The sequence below is a fragment of the Rhodotorula paludigena genome, assembly GCF_050403205.1.
Source record: "Rhodotorula paludigena JCM10292 DNA, Rt_paludigena_JCM10292v1_ctg4, whole genome shotgun sequence".
NCBI lineage: Eukaryota > Fungi > Basidiomycota > Microbotryomycetes > Sporidiobolales > Sporidiobolaceae > Rhodotorula > Rhodotorula paludigena.
The window spans coordinates 610,366-629,605 of NW_027481454.1; the positions used below are offsets into that span (position 1 = coordinate 610,366).

At 65.4% G+C, this 19,240-nt stretch overlaps 8 protein-coding genes across 8 annotated transcripts; 6 read left to right on the forward strand and 2 right to left on the reverse strand.

Moving 5' to 3' along the window:
- Positions 1 to 1,483: 1,483 nt before the first annotated feature.
- Positions 1,484 to 3,527, reverse strand: JCM10292_004907 (uncharacterized protein; the record flags this gene model as incomplete). Its single annotated transcript, XM_076646443.1, has 7 exons — positions 1,484 to 1,674; positions 1,759 to 2,017; positions 2,103 to 2,768; positions 2,865 to 3,077; positions 3,162 to 3,221; positions 3,285 to 3,388; positions 3,461 to 3,527. 7 exons carry the CDS (start codon positions 3,525 to 3,527, stop codon positions 1,484 to 1,486), a joined length of 1,560 nt encoding a protein of 519 aa, XP_076508199.1.
- A 151-nt stretch (positions 3,528 to 3,678) lies between these two features.
- Positions 3,679 to 5,586, forward strand: TLG2 (t-SNARE syntaxin TLG2; the record flags this gene model as incomplete). The annotated part of the gene is made up of 6 exons (XM_076646444.1): positions 3,679 to 3,979; positions 4,045 to 4,148; positions 4,243 to 4,444; positions 4,507 to 4,595; positions 4,696 to 4,982; positions 5,061 to 5,586. The coding sequence occupies 6 exons, from the start codon at positions 3,679 to 3,681 to the stop codon at positions 5,584 to 5,586; spliced, it is 1,509 nt and encodes a 502-aa protein (XP_076508200.1).
- Positions 5,587 to 5,964: 378 nt separating this feature from the next.
- On the forward strand, positions 5,965 to 7,575 carry JCM10292_004909 (OB fold domain-containing protein; the record flags this gene model as incomplete). The annotated part of the gene is made up of 4 exons (XM_076646445.1): positions 5,965 to 6,066; positions 6,144 to 6,647; positions 6,716 to 6,855; positions 6,918 to 7,575. The coding sequence occupies 4 exons, from the start codon at positions 5,965 to 5,967 to the stop codon at positions 7,573 to 7,575; spliced, it is 1,404 nt and encodes a 467-aa protein (XP_076508201.1).
- Positions 7,576 to 7,754: 179 nt separating this feature from the next.
- On the forward strand, positions 7,755 to 9,749 carry GPI16 (GPI-anchor transamidase subunit GPI16; the record flags this gene model as incomplete). Its single annotated transcript, XM_076646446.1, has 6 exons — positions 7,755 to 7,965; positions 8,025 to 8,354; positions 8,413 to 8,682; positions 8,743 to 8,988; positions 9,047 to 9,250; positions 9,307 to 9,749. 6 exons carry the CDS (start codon positions 7,755 to 7,757, stop codon positions 9,747 to 9,749), a joined length of 1,704 nt encoding a protein of 567 aa, XP_076508202.1.
- Positions 9,750 to 10,226: 477 nt separating this feature from the next.
- On the forward strand, positions 10,227 to 10,807 carry JCM10292_004911 (uncharacterized protein; the record flags this gene model as incomplete). The annotated part of the gene is made up of 2 exons (XM_076646447.1): positions 10,227 to 10,672; positions 10,738 to 10,807. 2 exons carry the CDS (start codon positions 10,227 to 10,229, stop codon positions 10,805 to 10,807), a joined length of 516 nt encoding a protein of 171 aa, XP_076508203.1.
- Positions 10,808 to 11,459: 652 nt separating this feature from the next.
- On the forward strand, positions 11,460 to 11,885 carry JCM10292_004912 (uncharacterized protein; the record flags this gene model as incomplete). The annotated part of the gene is made up of 1 exon (XM_076646448.1): positions 11,460 to 11,885. The coding sequence occupies one exon, from the start codon at positions 11,460 to 11,462 to the stop codon at positions 11,883 to 11,885; it is 426 nt and encodes a 141-aa protein (XP_076508204.1).
- Positions 11,886 to 12,087: 202 nt separating this feature from the next.
- Positions 12,088 to 15,059, reverse strand: JCM10292_004913 (AMSH-like ubiquitin thioesterase; the record flags this gene model as incomplete). Its single annotated transcript, XM_076646449.1, has 8 exons — positions 12,088 to 12,178; positions 12,264 to 12,466; positions 12,552 to 12,683; positions 12,768 to 12,901; positions 12,998 to 14,453; positions 14,520 to 14,630; positions 14,695 to 14,728; positions 14,785 to 15,059. 8 exons carry the CDS (start codon positions 15,057 to 15,059, stop codon positions 12,088 to 12,090), a joined length of 2,436 nt encoding a protein of 811 aa, XP_076508205.1.
- Positions 15,060 to 15,508: 449 nt separating this feature from the next.
- JCM10292_004914 (uncharacterized protein) lies at positions 15,509 to 16,876 on the forward strand (the record flags this gene model as incomplete). The annotated part of the gene is made up of 2 exons (XM_076646450.1): positions 15,509 to 16,540; positions 16,607 to 16,876. 2 exons carry the CDS (start codon positions 15,509 to 15,511, stop codon positions 16,874 to 16,876), a joined length of 1,302 nt encoding a protein of 433 aa, XP_076508206.1.
- Between the last annotated feature and the right edge of the window lie 2,364 nt (positions 16,877 to 19,240).

Here is a 19,240-nt window from a genome sequence, read left to right on the forward strand (position 1 = left end):
ACAGGGGCGAGAGCTCGCTCGTGTCGCGAATTTCTCTGGGTGGTTTGGCTTGTCCACGAGTTCTCAATCCATTCCGGGTTGCTATCCTGAACTGACACCCGCATCCCTCCTCGCCCTGTCGCAGCTGCGTCGCTTGGTCGGAATCCCGACGACTCTCTCTGGTGCGCTTCCCTCCTCTCTTCGTTCGCAGACAGATCCCGGACGCCGCAGGCAACGATCTACGCATTACTGTCCAGCGCTGATCCTGCCCACGTCGCAGTCTGTGTCTCCGTCCGGACCGACGAGGTCGATGGTACATTCCGGCGCTTTCTCTCGAACTCGTCTGCTCGCTCGGTGCGTTGTTGTTCCGCTCGGGCAGTCTCTCCTATCGTCGTCATCGAACTACTTCCCGGGCTGCCCGAAATGGTTGGATCATCGTGCGCGCGTGATCGAACAAGGAGATTGGCGAGGTGTCGGCATGTTTCGTTCGGTCGGCATCTACTCGTCGTCTTCGTCTATTTCATATTCATCGAGATACCCTCTCGATTGGGAGTACCGCAACCTCAAGAAGGTTCGCGTTCGTTATGTCATGTTTGAAGATGATTTCGAAGGCTGTCAACGCCAAGAAGGTCAAGGTCAAGGTCAAGGTCAGGTCAAGGTCGACGTCAAGGCCAAGCAGATTACTCGTCCACATCAAGAACGTTACCACGACGAGAACATCTACAACGTCTTCCACGTCCAGAACTACCTCGGCCAGAAGTACGAGGAGGAGTACCGGCTACCTCGTCGTTACGGGCGCCGAGGACCAGATCTACATCTATCCATGATTTACTACGATCACATGGAAAATCGCAAGGGCACCGTTCGTCGACGAGGCCTCGCGCCGGGCTTCAGCGGTCGCTAACGGGGCTGACGAGAGCGAGACAGCAACGCACTCGGTGCTTCCTTCTCTTCGCGAGATCGAAGCGCTGACCCCCCCTCTTCACTACGCGGTTCCGTCTCTCGCAACAGGTCTCTGAGCGCGCTCTTTCTCCCCCTTTAAGGTCCGTTTCTTCCTTGTCGCGATCTCTCAGGAGGATGCTCGACGCTGACACGGCTCCGTACAGCTCATCGCAGCGATTCCGCCGACTTTTTGTGCGTCTGCTACACAAATCTTCTCTGCCCGTGGTCCGACGAGCGTCGTTTCAGCGGAAGGCACTGCTCTCGCAGTGTCGCCCGCACGTTCTCCCACTACGACGCTAGCCGAGCGATCATTGACGCGAACGTCTCTGCAGGCGGGCCCGAAGCGCAGCTCTGGGGTAGGCGATCACAGCGAGACGAACAATAGAAGCGGTGTCGAGAATGGCACTTGTCGCCGAGCGAGCAAGGCGAAGCGAGACAGCGAGAACGCACAGATGCGAGAACATGAGGCAAGCAGCCAGAGGCGATGCAGTGTAATCAACCGGACGTGCGGCAAGAGCGCGGCTCGTATGACTCAGTTCGAGAGGAAGAGAAGGGGCCCGACCTAATCGACGCTACTCGTCGTCTCGAACCCGCTCCCGTCCTCCTCACTGTCGTCAGAATCATCCTCCGAGCTTAACACGACCCCGCGCGTGCGGCCGGCCGTCTTGCGCTGCGCGACGCTCGAAGGGCCGAGGTCGGGACCTTGCCACGCCCACCCGTCGGTGCGGCCCTTGGTCCCCGGCGGATGCATGCCTGCGAGTGGCGCGCGCGCGCAGAGCCGCGACACGAGTCAGCCACGCGAGCGCAGAGGAAGCGAGAGTCGGGGCGCGCACGTACCGGGAGCGCTAAACCTGCACGCCTTTCCAAACGCGCACCTAACCCCTCGCGGACACGTGTGCCCCATGAAGCACCCCTCGACGGCGCACTCTTTCCCCTGGAGCGCGGTCGCGCACGGGCTCTTTTTCGCGTCCTGCCGGAGCGTGACGAGCTGCGCGGGCGTGAGCGCATAGTCGTGCGCGTAGCGGCACCGCGAGGGGTCGCACGTCCCGCGCAGGTAGTAGGCGTTGCAGACGGGCGTCGATTGCTTGTGCAGCGGCTGCGAGAAGGGGGCGGGCGGGGCGGGCGGGTCAGCCGCGAGCGAGGGAGCGAAGAGGGGCGTGGCGTGGTAGCGCGAGACGCACCTTGGTCGGGTCGATCGGCCGCAACTTCTTGACCTTGACGCCGGTGCCGTTGCCATTCGCACTCCCCGCGGGCGTCGCACTCTGCGCCGCCGCCGCCGCACTAGTTGCAGCGGGGGCCGCCGAGGGCGCCGTCGGGGTCGCCGCGGCGCCACTATGCGCCGCGGCGGCAGTAACATCCTTGCGCACCGTCTTGGGCGTCTTGCCGTGTCCCGCCGTATTCGTCACCGGCACGGCGGGTGCGCTTGCACTCGCGGCCGGGGCGGGCGAGGGGCGCTTCGGGGTGTGCGGCGCCACGGGGGGCGCCATGGCCCACGCGACGAGTTTCCTGGGCTCGAAGAGGCCGTCAAAAGTGGCGGTGCGGAGGTGGAGGCGCTTGAGCTCGAACGCGAGGTCGTCGTAGCTCTTGAGGAGCGTCACCTTTTCAAAGACGGCGGGCGCCTCGGTCTCGAGGCTCGAAAAGAGGTGCGCGTAGCCGCCGTCGTGCGCGGCGCCGGCGACGACGAGCTTGGTCGAGGGGAGCTTGGCAAAGAGCTTGAGCGACTGGGTGAGCTTGGCGTCGGACGCTTCCTTCGAGGGCCCGACGTCCGAAACGAGGATGAGCGGGTGCGCGGCGTTGAAGCCGAGGAGAAAGGCCGAGAAGGTGGCTTCGTCGGCGATGCCGGTGCTCTGCGCGTCGCGGGCCATGATCAGTGTTGCGCTCGAGAAGGCGCGCTCCGTAGAGACGCGGAGAGGGCGTTCAGGCTGATGCGCCGGCTGTCTTACCTGGTAGACTTTTGCGAGCCCCGCCTTATTCAAGTAGAGGTGGACGACAATGGTGAGCTGTCCGCGGATGCCCTTGCTTGCCGCATAGTCGTCGAGGTGGTTGATGAGGGCGCGGGCGGCCTCGCGCCCGCCGTCGCGGCCCTTTGCGACGAGGGAGCGGTGGAAGAGACACCCGTCGCCGTCGAGGACGCAGTAGATTATCTGGTCGCCGATCTGCAGAGGGGGCAGTGCGAGGGTCAGTGAGGGGTGAATCGAGGGAGCGGACGCGGAAGCGACGTGGGGAAGGCGGAGACGGACATCGAGCTGTTTCTGTGCGTCGCGCGCCTTTTTCGCCTCCTCCTGATGACCGAGCTTGACCTGCAGGTGCGGAGGTGAGCGGGGCGGACGGGTGCGAGGGAGGGGCGAGTTGCCACTGCGTACGACGGAGAGCTGAGCCTCGAGGTCGTGGATGCGGGTGACGAGGTCGTGGTGTGCGGTGATTGCGTCCCGGGCTATGCGGGCAGCCTCTGCTGCATGGTAGACATCTGTGGCGGCGCGAGAGCGGGTGAGGACGGGTGCGGCGCGATCGAGACGAGGAGGGAGAGGGAAGGACGAACACGAGTCGAAGGTGACAGTCGACGCGGGTGCAGGCTGCTGTGGCTGGGGTGGCTGCGGTGTGCTCATGCGAGTCGCTGCTACCGACTGTGTGTGAGCGTCGGAGCGAGGCCTTTGCCCGTGTGGCGCCCTCCGCCTCGTCGTCGCTCAACCCTCAGACCGCAGCCTCGCGTCTCTCGGGAGCAGCGCAGGCGAGGGAAGCACACGCGCACTCGGGACCATGGCACTCGGCCTGGGCCCCTCGCACCCCTCGCAGCAGCAGCCCTTTGTACGCTCTCGCACCAACCTCTTCCTCTCGTACCGCGACTCGCTCCCGCACCACGCCCCCGCAACCCCTTACCCGCGCTACGACGACGACGACGACCTCGACACCGAAGAGGCCGGCCTCATCCCGCACTCCACCACCCCGCGCATCCGACACCCCCATGACCCCTCCGCCTCGTCCGCCGCATCCCTCCCGCCCCGGTGGGTCGACCTCGCAGACAAGGTCGACGACATCTTTCTCCGCGTAAAGCCTGCCAGCGAGTCTCACTCCACTGCGTCTCCTCTGTCCATGTCCCGCAACTGACCCCCCGACTCGCCCCAGTCGCTCAGCTCGACAAGCTCCATGCCAAGCACCTCCTCCCCGGCTTCAAGGACCGCTCCGCCGAAGAGCGCGAGATCCAGTCCCTCGCAACCTCCATCACCTCGGTCCGTCTGCCTTTCCCCCTCCGCTCCGTTCACCCCCACCCCGCTCCCGCTTCCGCGTACAAGCCCCAGTTGCTCACCTGCTCTCCCCGGGCAGGACTTCCGCACGTGCCAGGCCCTCATCCGCCGCATCGCCGAGCAGTCGCAGGCCCTCCTCCAGTCCCGCCCGCGCGACGCCGTCGACGCAGAGATGAAGCGCATCGACCTCATCATGGCCGCCAACGTCCAGACGGCGCTCGCGACCAAGCTCCAGGACCTCAGCACCGCCTTTCGCAAGAAGCAGGCAGAGTACTTGCGCCGTGCGTCGGTCCTCACCTTTTGACTCATGTAGGGGGCAGCAGCTGACGGCGGAGTGGCACAGAACTCAAGGGCAACGAGTCGCGCGCGGTCGAGCTGCAGAACAAGTCAACGTACGACCCGCTCGTCGCGCTCGCAGACGATGAGCAAGCAGTGCGTCTCGCTCTCACGCCATGCTGGGGGTCGCTGGTGTCCGAAGCGATCTCCTCTCCGCGTCTGTACGGCAGCTAACGGTTCCCTCCACCGCCGACAGTCGCGCTCCGTTCTCGACTCTTCCTCCTACACCTCCGCTCCGACCCCGTCCCTCGCGCAGCAGCAGCTCTTCGCGCCCTCCACGTCGAGCGCGCTCTCGGCCGTCGACCAGCGCACGCACGAGATCACGGCGATCGCCCAGTCGATCGCCGAGCTCGCCGACATGTTCAAGGACCTGTCGAGCCTCGTCATCGACCAGGGCACGCTCCTCGACCGCGTAGACTGGAACGTCGAGCAGATGGGGACAGAGGTCAAGGGCGCGGCCGACGAGCTGCGCACCGCCGCGAGGTGCGCTGCGGTTCCCTCCCTCTCTGCTCGCTGGGGTCTCCCGAGAGACTGATCGAGTCCCTCGGTGTGGGGTCGCAGGTACCAGCGCCGCTCGGGCAAGTGCCAGCTCATCTTCCTCCTCGTCCTCCTCGTCGTCGCGTGCCTCGTCGTCCTCCTCTTCCGCCCGCCGCGCTTCCTCTCGTCCTCCTCGTCCTCCTCCGATCCCTCGGTCCACCCACCAACGGCAACGACAGGAGGAGGGATGGCGACCAACGACGAGATTGCGCAGAAACTCACCGAGGAACTCGACGGCCGCCGGCGGAGGACAACGAGGAGGAGGACGCGCCGGCTGCTGCGACTGCGGCGACGGAGAGCGACCTCCCCTCCTGTTGATGATGGTGATGATGCGGTGGTCGGCGAGGAGGCCGTGCTCGACGGGCGGAGAGGGGCGGGCGACGACGGGTGGACAAGTGCGAGGGCTGCGGAGGAGGCGAGCGAGGTGGCGAGCGTCGAGTGGGAGGGACTCGTCGGTCCGGGGGCGGCGGCGGCGGCGGCGGTGAGGGACGGAGGGTTGGGCAGGAGGAGCGGGAAGAAGAGGAGGGGACGCGAATGGGCGAGGCTGTAGCGCGCTGCAGTTTGAGCCGCTTCGTGGGCTTGCAGGCGTCGGCGAGAGACGGAGCGGCCCTGAGGGAGGCGTCTGCGATTGGCGCCTTCTCTCAGAGAGTGACCCTGTGGGCGCTGAGTCATTTGCAAGCAGAGAGAGCGCGGTGCTGTGCAGCGTGCGGCAGCGCGGAACGGAACGACGGCCTCCAGGTCCCGCCGCCCGCTCCTTCGCGCTCTCGTCCGTCTGGCCTACAGACTGCTTCGAAAGCTGCTGATCGTCGCCACAGCGCCGGCAAACCTCGCAAACACACTTCGCCCGCAGCGCCACTCTCATCGCCTTCTCCTCACGTCGCGACGCCTGCTCGCTCTCTCGTCCTGCGACCGCGCACAAAGGCGAGGGATGGCGCCGCTGCCGCCTGCGTTCCTCGCGTGGTATCGTAACGCGTACCCAACGCTGCAGTTCAACCCGGAATGGCTCGACGCCTGTGTCGAATACCTCCAGGTTGGTCGACCTTCTCTCGCTCTCGATACGCTCCCTCCGCCTCGAGTGGCAACGCTGACTCTTGCACCGCGACACAGGACTCGGATCCAAGCGCTGCGACCGTCCCCGGCCTGATCAAAGCCGTGGAAGTGCAGCTCCTCTCGTCCGACCTCTCGACCTCGGTCCTCGTCCCGACGCCGCCCGCACGCCGCGCCGCCCTGACGACCCGCACGCCCGCCTCGGCGCGCACGCGGCTGTTCGCGGGCGGGCGGAAAGAGGCCGTGCTGGTGCAGGTGCAGCGGGTGCAGGACGTGGCGCACTCGGCGGGCGCGGCGCGCGAGGTCCTGCGCGAGAAAGAGGAGGCGAGGAGGTTGGCGGCGAGAGGGGCGGGTGGTGGAGGGGGAGGCGCGGGGAGGATCATGGATCTGGGCGAGGGGGAGGAGGACGGAGTGGACGAGCCGAAGGTTGGGGTCGACAAGGTCCCGGTCTTTCCGCGCGGGAGCGCGAGGCTCGTGCTCAGCGATGGGGAGACAGATGTCGTTGCGTTTGAGCGCGAGTTGGTACCCGGGCTCGGGCTCGAGGAGATCAAGCTCGGGACAAAAGTGCGTCCTGCTTCTTCCGTTCCGTGCCGTGCTTTCGTTCGTCAACTCATGCCGTTCTGGCCAAGCAGCTCCTCGTGTTTGACGTGCCGTTCGTCAACGGCATCATGATGCTCTCGCCAAAGAACACAGTCGTCAAGGGCTACCAGGTCGAGGAGCTCGAGGCGGTCAAAGAGTGGATGCTCGAAAACGGCTTTCGCGAACGCCTCGGGTGCGCGCGGTTTCAGCTCTCCACTCAGGGGACACAAAACTCATCCTCGTTGCCGCTGCCAGCATGGAGCTGCTCCCCGCACCGGAAGGCGCCGGCGGCTCCCCTCCGCCAAACGACGAAAACGTCCCTCCCGCGGGCGCCGGCGCTCCCGCCCAGCGACCAAAGCCCGACTCGGACGTCGACATGTCACCACCCCGCGCTGCTGCGCCGCGCCCGAATAAAGCACAACCGCAGCTGCAGCCGCAGCAGCCCGGTGGACCCGCGTCGTCGACGCACTATTCGGACGACGGGATCGACTGGGACGCCGTCGGCGACGCCGACCTCGGCTACAACGCTGGTGGAGCGGGCGGCGACGAAGACGAAGAGGACGCGATGCGCGAGCTCGAGCGCGACGCAGCGGCGGCGGCGCCTCCGCCGGCGAAGAAGAAGCCTCGACCGGCGGCTGCGCGCGTCAAGGCGGAGCAGCCGTCGAGCGGGAGCGTCGCTGCGCGCGGGGGAGCTGGTGCGGGTGCGGGCGCGGGCGCGGGCGCGAAGACGGGGCTGAGCGGGCAGGTCGAGGTGCTCGAGCTGGACTCGGACGGCGACGACGACGAGGAGCGGGTGAGCGGGCCGAAGCGGAGGAAGGTCTCGAGTGGGGACGGTCCGGCGAGGAGCTCGGGACAGAGGGCGGGGCGCGGGAGCGGGCAGGCGGTAGTGCTCGAGCTGGACAGCGACGATTGACTGCAGACAGAAGCGGAAGAGAGGGTGGTCTCACTTCCGGTCACCCGTCTCTCGTGGCGCTCACCAGGTCACTGTCTTGCTCTGCACTTGTCATTGCACTGGGTCTCGGCTCAGTAAGCTCGAGAAAAGGTGTGACCAAGATGAGACCGGATGAGGGCACCGCCTCTTTCGCTCCGACAATGGTCTCACGCGCGCTCGCAGCTCTCGCGCTGGTCTGGAGTGCCGCCCAGGCTGCTCTAGCAGGCTCACCAGGGCCTGCAAACCAGGAGCAGTACCGCGAATCGCTGCGGCTTACTCCGTTCCCCGACGGCAAGGTCCTCTCCGAGTTCGCGTTCGACCTCGCCGGGCCGTGGCTCGAGGAAGGCCAGACAGTCGCCGAGAATGCTCATGGTAAGCTCACAAGGCGTGCCCGCTCTTGGCCCAAACTCATGGTGTGTCGTCGCCTGCAGCGCACCACCACACACTCCTCCCTCGGCTCCTCACGGCTCTCGTCCGCCAGCACCGTGTCGCATCGTTCCACTTGACCCTGTCATCGGGCAGGTGGCTTCCGACATGGCCTCTGCATCTACCGGTCACCTTGCCCGCTTCCGGCATCGAGCTCACCGCTTGGCTCGAACTGCTCGAGGGAGAGTCCGAGGCCGACGAACTGAAGCGCTGGGAGGCTTTCACAAGCGCAATCAGTGGCTTGTTCTGCGCTGGGGTCCTCGCCGACGGCGTCGAGACGAGTACGAGCAGTCCAACGTGGGCCGTGCCGTTCGAAGGGGAGGGCGATCCAGCCGGTGCGAACCCTTCCGTGCGTCTCGTGGAGCTCGCTCATTGATCCGTTTGCTATCGTAGAGCACCGACTGTACCGCCTCGTCATGCCGCGCCTTGCCGCCGCCTGCACCGAGTCGCTCACGCCCTTCCGCTCGCTCCTCCCTTGCTCGTCGCATGCCGGACTGAGCTCCCTCCTCAATCCGCACCGTCTGTTTGATGGCGAGTGGACACTCCTAGGCGTCAAGTTTGTCAAAGAGGACATCAAGGAGGAGGCGACGATCCGTCTCGAAGTCGGGAGCGTGCAGGACCCGGTGCGGAGGGACCGCTTGACCGGCCAGCTCGGTCGACGAGGTGCGCCTGGCTGTCTCGTTCCGTGTAGTAAGCGCGTACTGACCGACTGCTTCTTTGCAGAATTCTCTTTGTCGAACCTGTACGATCGCATGCTCTCGACCGCCTGCCCCGTCGCGATCGACTCGCGCATTGAGCTTGTAGTTCCGACACACTCGCTCAATCCGTTCTCCATCGAGCCAGACCTCGCACGCACGCTCCAGGACGTGGGCGGGAGACACATGGCGATATGGGATGTCCAGCAGGCGTTAGAGGGGGCCGCGCTGGATGTGCGGGTGACGTGGCCGGGCGAGAACGCCTTCGGCTACCGTGTGTATCATCGTCCTGCCGTATTCATGGCTCTTGTTGACTCGCGGATCGTCCGCAGCTCTCCCGTCCAAGTTGCCGGTCCCGCCTCTCGCCACTCGACGCCTTCTCTACGGTGTCGGGCAACAGCGGGGTCGCATCGGCGTAGAGGTGATCAACAACCTTGAGACAGAAGCTGAGGTGGTGTGGCAAGAGTCGTGGCCGTGGTGGCTGCGAGCTTATTTGAGCACCCTGGAGGTTTCGGTGGACGGGGACGTGACGACCGGTGAGCTTCCCTCGTCGAGGGATATCCTGAGCGCCGACTGACACCGTACATTGTAGAGATGGTCACCGACCTCGACTACCGCCCGGCGATTGCTCGCAAGCGCCCTTCCTCGCTGCAAGCGGTCCTCCGCCTCCCGCCTAGATCGACAGCGCAGCTCACCCTGTCGTATGAGCTCGCGTCGCTGTGGTACACCGAGTACCCCTCGGATGCCAATCGAGGCTTTTCCGTCCCTGGAGCGTCTTTCACGCTCCTCCCGCCCGGCCGCGCGAGCACGCTCCGCGAGCAAGGTCTCCCGCCGCCGCCGATCCAGCTGCGCCTCAACACGCCGACGACGGTCCTGTCGCTTCCGACGCCCGACTTCAGCATGCCCTACAATGTCATCATCCTCACGAGCACGGTCGTCGCGCTCTTCTTCGGGAGCGTCATGAACGGGCTGGTGAGGAAGTGGTGGATCGTCGATGTTGCGGACGGGGTAAAGGCGAAGGCGAAGGTGCAGTAGTCGTGCCCACTTGTTGTACTGTTACTAGAGGCTGTCGCGATGTTTTGGGGCGCGAGAAGCGGTACGGGCGGAGGGAAAGGGAGGGGGAGTCTCACGAGTCTTCGACGGAACCGGAACACTGGTCTTCTTCCCGCTACTCACGCGTTCAGGCAGCTCGCCGCTTCTCACAAGCTTCTTGCTAGGCGTGGTACCGGCGCACGCGGGTCGAAATCCACGTACGGACCTTCCTCGTCTTCCCGTCTTTCGCCTCTTCACTCCGCCTGATGAGGATGCGGCGGCCGATGTCTTCGCTCTAGCATCGCGAGATTGCCTTGGGGATGCCCGTCGAAGGCATTGGAGGCGGCTAGAGCTGAACAAGAGCTTGCAGGTACAGATCCTGACTCTCGTTGCGCAGTCTCTCGCTCTCTTGTCCTTCCCTACCGCGTCCTCGTCTCGTGCGCTTCTCCCTCTCCCTCTTTCTCCACACTCCCGCGCGACATGGGCATATCCGAGGCGGGCCGGTCTACCTGGGGCTATGACGAAGAGGATCTTCTCGACTACGGCGTCGACGACCTCTGGCCCCCCGTCGCTTCCACTTCCGCTGCAGGTCCGACCGAGCAGCCAGCGGGGTACGCGATCTCTGATGTCGCTACACAGGTTGAGAGCGCGCCTTCGGGCGGTCCGCAGCCTGGCACGGCGGACTCTCAGCACATGGACGTCGATGTCGACGAGGTTGTCGATCTCCCGGACGAAACGCCGGCGCAGCCCTCGCCGAATCCGGACGACGACGACCTCGAAGAGGGCGAGATTGACGGTGTCTCCATCTCGCTCGATTCGAGCAGTCTCAAGAGTTCGAGCGCGACGAGCGGGACGGCAACGGGCTCGCGCAGGTCGCGAGTACAAGATGACTTCGGAGCGATCAACATACCGCGTGGACCTAAGCGGTCCGTTGCTCATGCCTTGGATCCTCCGAGCGCGTCGGATGACTGACGACAGGGCGACATGACAGGTGCAACTGGCACCACGGGATCAAGACGCCACGCTACGCACCTTACGCCCGCCAACGCCAGACCTCGTGAGCCCGGCTTCTCGTTACTCCTGCCTGCTTGAGTTTCACTGAACGCTCAACCGTGACGCAGACGAAGCTGGCCGAACAACCTGAGTGAAGCGAACGCGTCCGTCGCAAGCGGTCCCAGCCGCACCTGGTGGTCGTCGTCCAGTCCTCACGGACAGATCCCGTACCCTTCGCCTCCACCGTCGGGAGTCAAATTCTCCGCTACTCATGACGGGCACAGCCGTGCGCCGCCTGATCAAGGTCATGGTCGTGCGAACGACCTGTACGCACCGACTGGTCGAATTGCCATGCGAGGCCATGGTGCGCAGCGAGGCGAACGACATGGACCCATGCATGGCGGACGGCCAACAGCGCATGGCGAGCGTCCGCCGCACGGCCCGAGTCAAGCCTCGTTCGGTCCGCCGGCTTCTTTCGCCGCGCCACCGCCTTTTCAGCAGCAGCAGCATCGTCGCAGCATGCCGCACTCGAGCCCGCAAGGGCTCTCAGACGACCCATTCCGTCACAGTGGCCCGCCTCTCGGTCGCCGCGCCTCGTCCGCCTACCCTCCCGCTTCTTGGCCGCCGTATCCACCTTTTCAGCCCGCCTCTTTCCCTCCTCATCCTGGCGCGCCTCCTCACTACGACTCACAGGGCTCGCACTCTTTCCTTCCCGTCCCTATGTCGATGATGCCGCCTGCGTCGCCCTTCTACCCCGTCTCGATGCCCATGTCAATGCCCTTCCTCGACCCGACGCTCGCCATGACGGCGATGCAGATGGGTTTCGGCCTCATGCGGGCGTCGGCAGCGCACCACCAGCAGCAGATGGCCATGGCGCAGCAGCAGCCCAAGCGGCAGCACCAGCGGTCATTTGCGGGCAATGCGCAGGCGGAACCGTCGGGCCACGCGGGTGGCAAGGGCAAGGGCCGCGCGAACCCGCCTTCGTCAGCTGCACCGTCGAGGCCGGCTGACACCGTCGCTATCCCGATGCGTGTCGCTGCGAAGGGCAAGAAGGGCGGAGCAGGCGGGCCGTGGAAAAAGGCACAGCAGGGAGGACAGCACGCGCGAAGGGAGCATGGTCGGCGCGACGATGCGATGCAAGAGTAGCCCTTCAACAGACAGTACCCTTTATTGTTGCCAGCTGTATTGCAGAATGCTCTCGTTGCTCTCATACTAGCAGGCGAGCTTGCGGAATCCGGTTACTCGCGCCTTGAGAAGGTCATCCCGGACTTCGCACTGAGTTTGTTGACAGAGACTTCTCACGGCGGCTGCAAACGAGACCAGTGCAGTCATACAGCTGCACTGCGAGCTAGCGCAGGTCTGCGCATTCGAACGGGATGTCTCGCACTCTGCAGTGCCCGCCCTCCTCGTCGACGTCCGTGTAAAGAGGCAGAGGCGGGCTGCGAGCATCAGAACCGACTCGTCAGCGCGAATCCACAGCGCGCCGCAGGTCGTGAGCTGGTACGAGCAGCAGCAGCGACTCACTGCGGGTGGAAAGGTCCCTTCTCCCTGCACTGCACAACCGTTTCGACGCCCGGCGGGTCTGTCATGCGAAAGACGCCGTAGCTGGGCTCCTGGTGCGGCGAGCAGACGACGGCGATCGCCTCGGCGAGCATGAGCTGGTACGAAGCGTGCGTGTGCAGGTCGAGCGACGAGAGAAAGATGGATTGCGTTGGGTGGGTGTGGATCTGCACAGTCACGACCGAAGGGCGGAAGCGTGAGATCCGCTCGTGCAGCATGCGAAGCAGCGCAGATCCTGCCGGTCGTACGCACCCAGCCAAGCGTCATGAGCCCCTGCTCGTCCTGGAACGCGAATTGCTCCTCCTCGTGCGTCGTCACGCACGTGTCGGGCGCGCCCTCCTGCTTCGGGATGAGCAAATGCGAGATGGTGAACTCGCCGCGAGACTGCAGGTGGCACATCCGAGTGAGCGATGGCCCGTGGGCATGCGTGCGGGGCAGGGCGGAGGGCAAGGCAAAGAGGCGGCGCACCAGTCTGCCGAGGAGCAAGCCGCAGGTCTCGATACCTTGGGCCGTATTGTGCACCGCGATGGTGTCGATGAAGTGCGAGACGAGGCGCGAAGGCAGGATGACCGGACGGAGTGGCGCGCCAGACTCGTTGTAGGCTGTTGCGCAAAGCCGAGGTGAGTACTCGTACCTAGCTGCATAGATGCCTCGAGGTAGGGGGAGCGCTGCGAGCATAGTGAAAGCCCGCGACGTACCGACGTTACGCATCTCATCTTCCTCTCCCGTCCCAGCAACGGGCGGGATCATCAGCCCACCCTTCCCCTCTCCCGCCTCCTCCTCAACCAAAGCTCCCTGCGCCGGCTGCGGCGTCGCCTCCGTACGAGTCCACCACCCTGCAGTCGACGCCGCTGCGGCGACAGCAGCGAGGCCACCAAGTCCGGCGAGCGAGAGCGTCTTGCCGCGCGCGACGGGTGCGTCTGCGGCCCAGCCAGCTGCTTCTGCTACTGGAGGCGGTGATGAGGGAGCGGAAGGCGCAGGAGGCTGGGCGTGAGGGTGAGCCGAGTGCGCTGTGTAGTCCGGATGAGGAGGAAAGGGTGGCGGGGTCGGCGTCTGCAGAGGAGGAGCCGAGGGTACCGGTGGGTGATTCTGCAGCAAAAAATAGGGCGCTGGAGGTATAGGAGGGTGCGGATGCGCCTGAGAGAGGGGAGGTTGAGTAGGCGGAAATGGCGGAACTGGTGCAGCGTGCTGGTACGCATGGTTCGCCGCACTAGGCGCACCTGCGATGTGAGCGAGATGTGGCGGGGGAGCTGACGCAGGCGGTGGCGCAGAGGGAGGGTGCGGCGGACCCGCATACGCATGCGCATGCGAGTAAGCGAGAGGTTGCGGCGGGTTGGGCGCCCCTCCGTGCACCTGCAGGTGTGCATGCCACGACGTCGGCGGGACCGCTCCGCCGCTCCAAGCTGGCGTCGTAGCGACTCCGCCGCCCGACCCGCCGGCGTAACCGATCCCGCCTGCACCGTCGTCATCTGATTCTTCTTCCCAAGGGAGCGGCATCGGGCCGGCTGGCAGGGCGGGCATAGTCGGGACGAAGACATGTTGAGATGGCGCGGCCGGAGGAGGCGCGGAAGCAGCAGGAGCAGGAGGAACTGCCACCGCCTCGCCCAGCTTGGGGATCCTCCTTCCCTGGTCGCGCGGAACGAGGTCGTCGGCACCCTTCTCCCTCATGGGTGCGACTTCTCCACCCAAAAACTCGCCGTCCTCTCCGTCGTCTGCGCCAGGCTCCGGCAGTGCTCCCGCCGTCGGCGACGTTGACGAAGTCGCGCCTGTCTCGCTCCTTTTCCCGCTCGCCGCACCCACCCGATGCAGTCCCGCCCACGCCGCCCTGATGGCGTTCGGTCTCGGTCCACTCAAATTCGTCGACGCAGGCGCGATGAGGCTGCGGCGCGGATGCTCGCCCTCGCTCGGCGCGTCGCCGAGGTCCGAGGCGAACGAGGCGGGCGAGGAGCGAGAGGGTGGTGCAGTCGAGTCGCGGTAGAGTGAGACGGCGGCGGAGACGGTATTGCGCTGGAGGAGCGCTGGAGAGGAAGAGTAGTTCGGGCCGGAAGAGGTGGACGAGGTGGATGACGAGCGGACAGCGGCGTAGTATGCGCTCGTGCGAGCAACGAGTTCCTTCTTGAGCGCGTCGTAGATTGGGGTGATGTGTGCGAGGAGCTGCAGCGGCGAAGGTCAATCAGCATGTCATGTCTGCGGCAAGCAGAAGAGACTCTACAAACGGACCTGCCGAATCCTGTCGACGAGGTCGGGCTCCGCGTCCTTCCACTCGGGATGGTACTTCGGCAGGTAGTCTCTCAGCAGCTTGACAGCTGCGGCTGCTCGAATGAAAGCTTCCTGCAAGTGCACAAGTAGCAGGTCAGCCTCGAGAGTCGAGCAAGAAGGCGGAGCAGGATCGCACATTTTGACTGCCTTCGTTCCGGTAGACCTCGCTTCTGTTCAAGCACCGAGTCAGCTGCAAGTCCTGGGGTCCGGGAGAGCCGCGACGCACTCCTGGCAGACCTGAGCGGCGCCGCGGACCCAGACGTGCAGCGGCGTTTGCGGGTCCCAGCTAGCCGCGACCTTCTCTTCTGCGAGGTCGCTCAGCTGGGCGTAAGACGCTGGCGGGTCGCCGAGGGGCGCAGGCGACGGTGCAGGTTGGGGCGCGGCAGCAGCAGCAGGTTCGGTAGCGGGGGGAATAGGAGGCGGTGCAGGCTGCGCTGCGAGCGAGTCTGCGAGCGAGGGAGCGGGCGGGTGTTTGCGGCGGCGGAAGAGGCCCTTGTGCATCCTGCCGGTGGAGCGGCGGGCATTCGAGCAGCTCGACCCGGGAAAGGTTCGCGCAGAGCAGACAGGAGGCGGCAGAGCAAGGTGCGCGGAGTCCGCGGACACTGCGGCACGCGTCTGCGCCCGCTGGTTGCGTGCGCAGGCTTTGTCAGTGGCTGCGTGTGCAGAGTGCGCTTGTCCAGGTTTGGGAGAGGGAAGCGAGGTGGTGCCTGGCGCGCAATCGATGTGGGGGGCCCCTAGTCCCGCTGGAGCGAAGTCAGCGCTCCTTGCTCTCGCTGCTTGTAAAGACGAGCGCCGTAAGAGCGACACCCGCACACAAAGCACGACCGTAGCTCTCTTGCACGACCACCGGCGTCCTCACCCGCGTCGCTCGCCCGCTACGCCCCGCTCCTTCTCATCACGTCGTCGGCCCTTTCTCGTCTCGACGCCCGCCCTCCTCGCTCCGCACGGCCATGGCCACGACGCCTCCGCAGACCCGCTCTCGCTCGGGCTCGATCGGCCTCGGCCGCCCGACCACCCAGCCCATCGCCATCCCCGCCGGACCCGCACCCGCAGGAGCAGGAGCAGCACGTTCAACTGGGCCCACCTCGCCTCCCGTCGCCTCGCCCTCGTCGGCGCTCTCCCAGTCGCTCAAGGCGTTTGCCGACCTCCACCTCGCCGACAAGCCCGCGCCGGGCAACCCGCTCGACTCGCAAGAGTTCCGCGAGGCGTTCGACCACGCCCGCCGCGCGAGCTTCGGCAACCTCGCGCACCAGCGCCCGCAGCTCGCCACGCCCTCGACCGAGTCGGCCGTGCCCCCGCCGCTCTCGCACTCGCCCTCGGCCTCGTCCGACGCCGGCACGTCCGCCGGCTCGCTCCCCACCCCGCCCTCGTCGTCTCCGCCCACGAGCGCACTCCTCGTCAACCCGCCCGCGCTCCCCGCCGGCGGCAAGCCGCGCACGATGAGCAATGGCGCAAACGGCAAGGTTGGGCGCGCGCCTTCTTCCACGCTCGGCGGCGTGTGCGAGCGTCCCGAGCTAGACCTCGAGCGCGGCGACTCGGCCCTCGATGACTCCGACCTCGTCTCGCCCGTTGCCTCGGCCGCACACGGGTCGACTGTGACGCCACCCTCAGGGAGCATCTTTGCCAACGGCGCGCGGTGGGGCTGGCCCGGCTCGTCGACCGCGACAAGGGCGCCGGCCGAGCATCACGCGCGCAGCGGTAGCCTGACGTTTGTCGGTTCGCCGCCCGCGCACGCCTCGACGTCCGTCTCGAGCGGCAGCAGCGGCGCGACGGCCATCGTCACTTCGCCCCCCGTCGCGAGCGCAGCGGCCGCCGACCCGTTCCGCATGATGCAGCCCCTCGGGCGGGTCGTCTCGGCGGGCGCGGCTCTGCAGACGCCGCAGGGCAAGACGGCGGCGGCGACGAGCGCAGGAGGAGCGGGCGCGAGCGAAGGTTTCGGGCTCTTCCGGCGTTTCTCGATCAGTGGGCTCGGAGGGAGGAAGGTGCGCTTCCTTTGGTCGAGTGTACGCTCTCGGCACGGGTTCCTACTGACCGCCGCATGCTTTCAGACCCGCGCTGCCGCGCCCCCTTCGCCGCCTCTCGCGGCAGGCCACTCCTCGATCTCTTCCTCCGGCTTCTCGTCCCAGCCGGCCCCGACGCTCCTCGAGCCGGCGCACTCGTCGCTCCCGCCGCCCGTCGCAGTCGACGCCACGGCGACAACAGCGACGCAGGGTCGCGGGCGCACGCTCAGCCCGACGACGACGGCGGGCGGCGCCAAGAGCGTGCCGAAGAGGCGGATCAGCCCGATGGGCGAGAAGATTCTCCGCGGCGGGTACTAGGCGACTTTAACCTACTCGACAACATTCCTTGCCTTCGAATTCAACCAGCATCCGGCTCGGGCCTACGCTCTCCTGGACTCGGCATCCCTCTCATGGCCTTACCTCGATCACTCTCATCGACCTTCCTTCGTGTTATTGTACTACCCTCGACTCTCCTTCAAGAGCGCTCCGACTGCAGCATCTCTCTCACGACCTTCTCACGATGGACCTCCCCTCCCCTTGTCGTTTCTCCGCCGTTGGCATCAGTGCTTCCCTCCCCGCAGTCCTGTCGTCCCCCATCCCGTCGTTCCTGTGCTGTACATAGCGTCGCCCTTCGAATCACCTTGTCGTTCGTGTCTCCCTCCTCACCGTTCGAGGCCGCCCCAATAAAACACAGAACCCTCTCTCCTCGCCGTCCCTCTGTCGTTCCCGGCTCTCGCGCTCGCGCCGCGTCGGGCCTGTACGAGTACCCGTAGCCCGTTCCCTTGCCGCAACGTGTATGCGCTGGACGCGCCGAAACCCGCTGTTTGCCCGAGAAGAGCGACGAGCGCAGTCAAATGCGCAGGAACAGGGAAGGAGGCGGGAAGTACGAGGGTCGACGTGCGAGGGAAAGCAAAGCAGACGGCGGAAACTACTACCGGTCAAGGTCGAGCATCGTTTCGAACTGCGGCCGCGGAGTTACGCGACGGGACTCGTCACACTGGATTCGCTTGCTCGTTCCGCTCCTTCTCGCTCGTGCTCATACTGTCGTCTGCGTGGAGTCTGCTGCCCCGAGGATCCTGCGACTCGGTGCACTTTGCATGGCGAACGTCATTGTGCATCGTACAACAGATGGTCATGAGAAAGAAGGGGAAGAAGGGGGCGAGCACAAAAGGACGAAGGTTGCAGTGCGAAAGGTATGCAGAGAGGACGGAGGTACAGACAGAGGGCGATAGGCGAGCAGAGCTGCCGACTTCGGATCCGACGGAGCTGCAAATACGGGATGTCGGATCAGTAAGGACCCGGATTCTTCGAGCGAAGCGCTGGACTCTGCCAAGTGAGGCAGGAGGAGGCGGTAACTGCAATCGTTGCTGGAAAGCGAGAGCGCGGAACGCCCGAAACGTATGGTGTACAGAACGCGAGTGTGTGCATGGAACGTACGAGTGTACAGGACGCGAGCGTGCATATTGAAGGTGACAAGAACTGCACAGCGCAACGTTAGCGGATCGCCGAAGAAGTCGTAGCCAGGGCCGTACCAGCTAGAGACATGGTCTGGAAGGCGCTTTAGATTCCACGAACGACGCGTCGTGCGGCTCGCGATGGCGAGACGGCCAAAGTGGGTTGCGGCGCGACGTAGAAGTCACCAAGGAGTCGATCTGATCGCGGTCGAGCAGTAAGCGACGTGCCAAGACCGGCGATAGTTGTGGGAGAGATTCACCTAGAGCACCGCCGAACTCGCACTGCGCTGAGCGTGCGAGCGTCGACTCAAATGCGACGAGCCGCATTCATTCGCGACGGCCGCCTGCTCCCTCATGATGTTGTGCACCTCGCCCGGCGCTCCGGGATCCCACCAGACGGATGCAAGTACGCGCTTGTCTTTGCAGGCGAAGCGATCTGCGTCGAAGTCTCGCCAGTAGACGCGACATCCCGGTGGCCCGAGTCGCTTCACCACGTCTTCACCGGGGATGTAGGGGAGAAGCCATACTGTGCGCAGATCAATAAGCCTTTTGTGTGCCGGTGTCGTTGAGCGAAGCGTTTCACGCACCGGAACTTGCAGCGGCTGGAGGAACTCCTGCGGAGCTGTCGACTGGCAGCGCTTGCAGCGCGTCCGCACGATCCCACGCTGGATGACGCGACAGCATGTTGTTGATCCATTTCTCGCGAGCCACGTGGAGTGCTGTCAACCATGCACCGGTGAGTGCGGTCGCTGACGATGCAAGCGAAAGTCCGACGAGCCATAGACGCGCTTCCACCGCTCTTCCCGTTGCTCTTGCAGCTCGTGCACTGCCCTCGAGCAGTCCTCGTGGTCTTCAGCATCCATCTCGAGCGAGCCTTGCGAATAACTGCGCAATCGCCCAGCTAAAGTCTCGATCAAACGGGCGTCCGAGCCGTCTTCGTCCGCAAGCGCCGGCCACTGTGCGGGATGGAAGACATGGTAGTACAGCTCGAGATCATGGGTCCAGTGCGGCTGAGCGGCGCAGCCTGATGGAGGCGCCGAGGAGGGCGAGAGCGGAGGAAGGAGGTGAGGGAGCCTTGTTGGCTGAATGACGCGCGGCGCGAGACCATTTCGCAGTATGCGCATAGTCAGGAAGAGCCTAGAAGCGCCTTCCGGTGACGTCCTCACAGTGCGAAGGTGGGACGGGGAGTGCAGGGGTTGTGTCGCCCCTCCTCGACTGCGCCCAAGGC